The sequence below is a fragment of the Montipora foliosa genome, chromosome 2, assembly GCF_036669935.1.
Source record: "Montipora foliosa isolate CH-2021 chromosome 2, ASM3666993v2, whole genome shotgun sequence".
NCBI lineage: Eukaryota > Metazoa > Cnidaria > Anthozoa > Scleractinia > Acroporidae > Montipora > Montipora foliosa.
The window spans coordinates 22,000,927-22,003,426 of NC_090870.1; the positions used below are offsets into that span (position 1 = coordinate 22,000,927).

General features: G+C 40.3%; 1 protein-coding gene across 5 annotated transcripts in view; it reads left to right on the forward strand.

Annotated features, from left to right (window-relative positions):
* The first annotated feature begins 1,606 nt into the window (after window positions 1-1,606).
* The window catches only part of LOC137992671 (uncharacterized), an 86,158-nt gene continuing 85,264 nt past the window's right edge, over window positions 1,607-2,500 (forward strand). For 2 of the 5 annotated variants that reach the window (XM_068838147.1, XM_068838150.1), the window contains exons 1-3: window positions 1,609-1,796; window positions 1,902-1,986; window positions 2,082-2,227. In XM_068838147.1, coding sequence (XP_068694248.1) covers window positions 1,712-1,796; window positions 1,902-1,986; window positions 2,082-2,227 — 316 coding nt within the window. In that variant the 5' untranslated portion in view covers window positions 1,609-1,711. Of the gene's footprint in view, window positions 1,797-1,901; window positions 1,987-2,081; window positions 2,228-2,500 lie in introns of all 5 variants that reach the window. The other 3 variants (XM_068838146.1, XM_068838149.1, XM_068838148.1) reach the window with 3 other exon arrangements.

Here is a 2,500-nt window from a genome sequence, read left to right on the forward strand (position 1 = left end):
TTTGATTCTATGCCCGTTTCATCTGTCAAAATAGGTGGAAAAGAAGTGATGCTTAAGGCCGACAGAGACCTCTTTGCTCTTCTTATCGTTGTCGATCAGAAGAGAGAAATGGATCTACGAGAAGTCTTCAAGTATTCCCTAGGTCACTGCTCTTCTGTGGTCTCTGGCTTCAGCGGATGGGTATCTCTGCAAGACTGACAAGTCTTAAGTTACTGGGAACGCCCATTGAAGGAGTCGAACCAGCTGAGGATGTTCCACCCACTGCAGTATTGATTGTTGATTGTATTCCTGTACTTAAAGCGATGAAAGAAATTCCAGCGACATTTGAAGAGTTGGCGACTTCTGTTTTTCATTCAGTTGTTCCCCAGACAATCTTAGCAAGACGCATTAATTTTGTTACAGATACATATCCAGGGCCCGGTTGTTCGAAAGCCGATTAACTTAATCCAGGATTAGCGTTAACTTTTGTTTCATGTTTTCAACTTTTTGGTGAAAGTTTCTTTGGTTATTTTTACGTGCTAGTGTAGGAGCTGTCAAAGTTAAAATAAACTGTGGGTGGTCAAAAATGTCCCAAACAGTGGAAGAAGTTGTTAAGCAGCAGGGAGAACAAGAATATGCTAACGATATTTCTCCTTCAGCACTGGTCAAGGGAAAACTATGCGGATCGGATTGGCAATCGCAACATCTATTTTGATGTTGAAGACAAGTGCTTTATTCAAGCCACTTCTAGACTACCATGCGCCTATCAAGAAAGTTGAATTGCGAAGCCGACCAAACCCATGCGTCAATGATGAGCTTCTCTCCTTAATTAGAACTAGAGATTTCTGGAGAAAGATCGCAAGGAAGGCTAACGATCCTTTGGCTTGGGCTACCTACAGGAATTTTAAGCGGGAAGTTAAGCGTGACTTAAGACTAGCTGAACGGGAACATGTTGAAAACCGGATTAGAAACAATCCCAATAAGGAAAAGGATACGATTATGTGTTCCCAAAAAATCTGTGAACAGAAAGTCTTTTAGCGACAACGATGATGCAGTGGCTAAAGAGTTTAATGAATTATTTAACTCTATCGGTCAAGACACAGTTGAAAAAATTTACTCCTTTTAATTGGCAAATGAATGCAGCTACGACCTCACACAATCATCATTTGTGCCAAGGCGCTATTTCCCTTCACTGCAATTTTCATTTAGACCCTTTCAATTGTGGTGTGGGATTGACAAAATCAGCATACAAGTGATCAATCGTAGTCTTCCTGCTATTAGGGATTTAGGGAGTTGAAGAAACGACGACGGCTACGGCAACGACAACGCCAAAAAGCAGTAATATTATTGGTTAAAAGAACCAAAGACATCATGCTGCACGTGCGGCACGCATTTTTGAACATTTGTCTCCCGTACTCGTCAAGACTACTACGTAAAATCACCAAATTTAAGGTTTTGACGACAACGTGGACAAACTACGGTGATTCTTTCAGTCTCACTCTTTACTTCAAATCCGTCCGTACCTATGATGTGAATAAAGTTACTTTTAATGCCTTTTAATTTATTCATATTTATTTCTCGAGGAAGGAAGAGAGAGGACCCTGGGAACGAGGTTGTCTCGCCGCGCGCGCGGAGCTCCGCTAGTACATTACGCAAAACGTGACAACACGCAGTTTAGTCCTTCCTTGCGTGTGTTTTCTAGGCATGGCAGTCTCTATCGTTGAAAACTATCATGATGTTTGACGAGAAGGATGTGTTTAAAGGTTTGAAGGCTTGGTTTTCCTCCAGTGTACCTACAACTGTGGCATGCCAATGGAGTAAGCTTAATCCCTATTCGCGATTGTCGATCGATTTTTTATACTTCAGTTTGATTTGAGCTCTTTAGTACTAGGGTTATTGACGTTTAACTTTCGTGGTTTTAGCAAAGCATGGGGGATTAAAAACAAATAAAGTTGATGATGCAGACTTTATCTTCAGTAGCAAAGCTGCGGCAAAAGATACTATAAGGTATAAAGGCGTTTTCATTTATTTTTTAGTTTTTGCGTCCTTGTACATAAAGTAGATGTGATCTGTGTATTCTAAATGATATAAATTATTTGCAGGATTTTTGAGTCAGAAAGATACAAGAATGAAGAGGTTACCATTTTTAATTCATCACTTATAGAGGACACCCTTTCAAGTGGTAAAATGTACTTAAGTGGCAAATACACTGGATCCTACATTTTAGTTCACCCAGCATATCAAAGAGGTAAGCAGTTGCCCGGGCAGTTGCATTCTGAGGAGCTGTTGAGCGGCAACACACATGTTTTCCTAAAAGTCTATTTGGAGAAATATTACTTCAGGCACTGTTGAATTTTCAAGTGCCAAGGCGATAAAATCTGACCAAGACAAACAAGCGTTTGGGGTCACTGTTCCATCATTTACATGTATGCACCTTGCGTCCATCCATCCCAGGTGGAAATCTTAAAAGATTCTCGCTAAGTTTCTTTAACAATATCTTATCTTACTTCGAAGTTAAGAT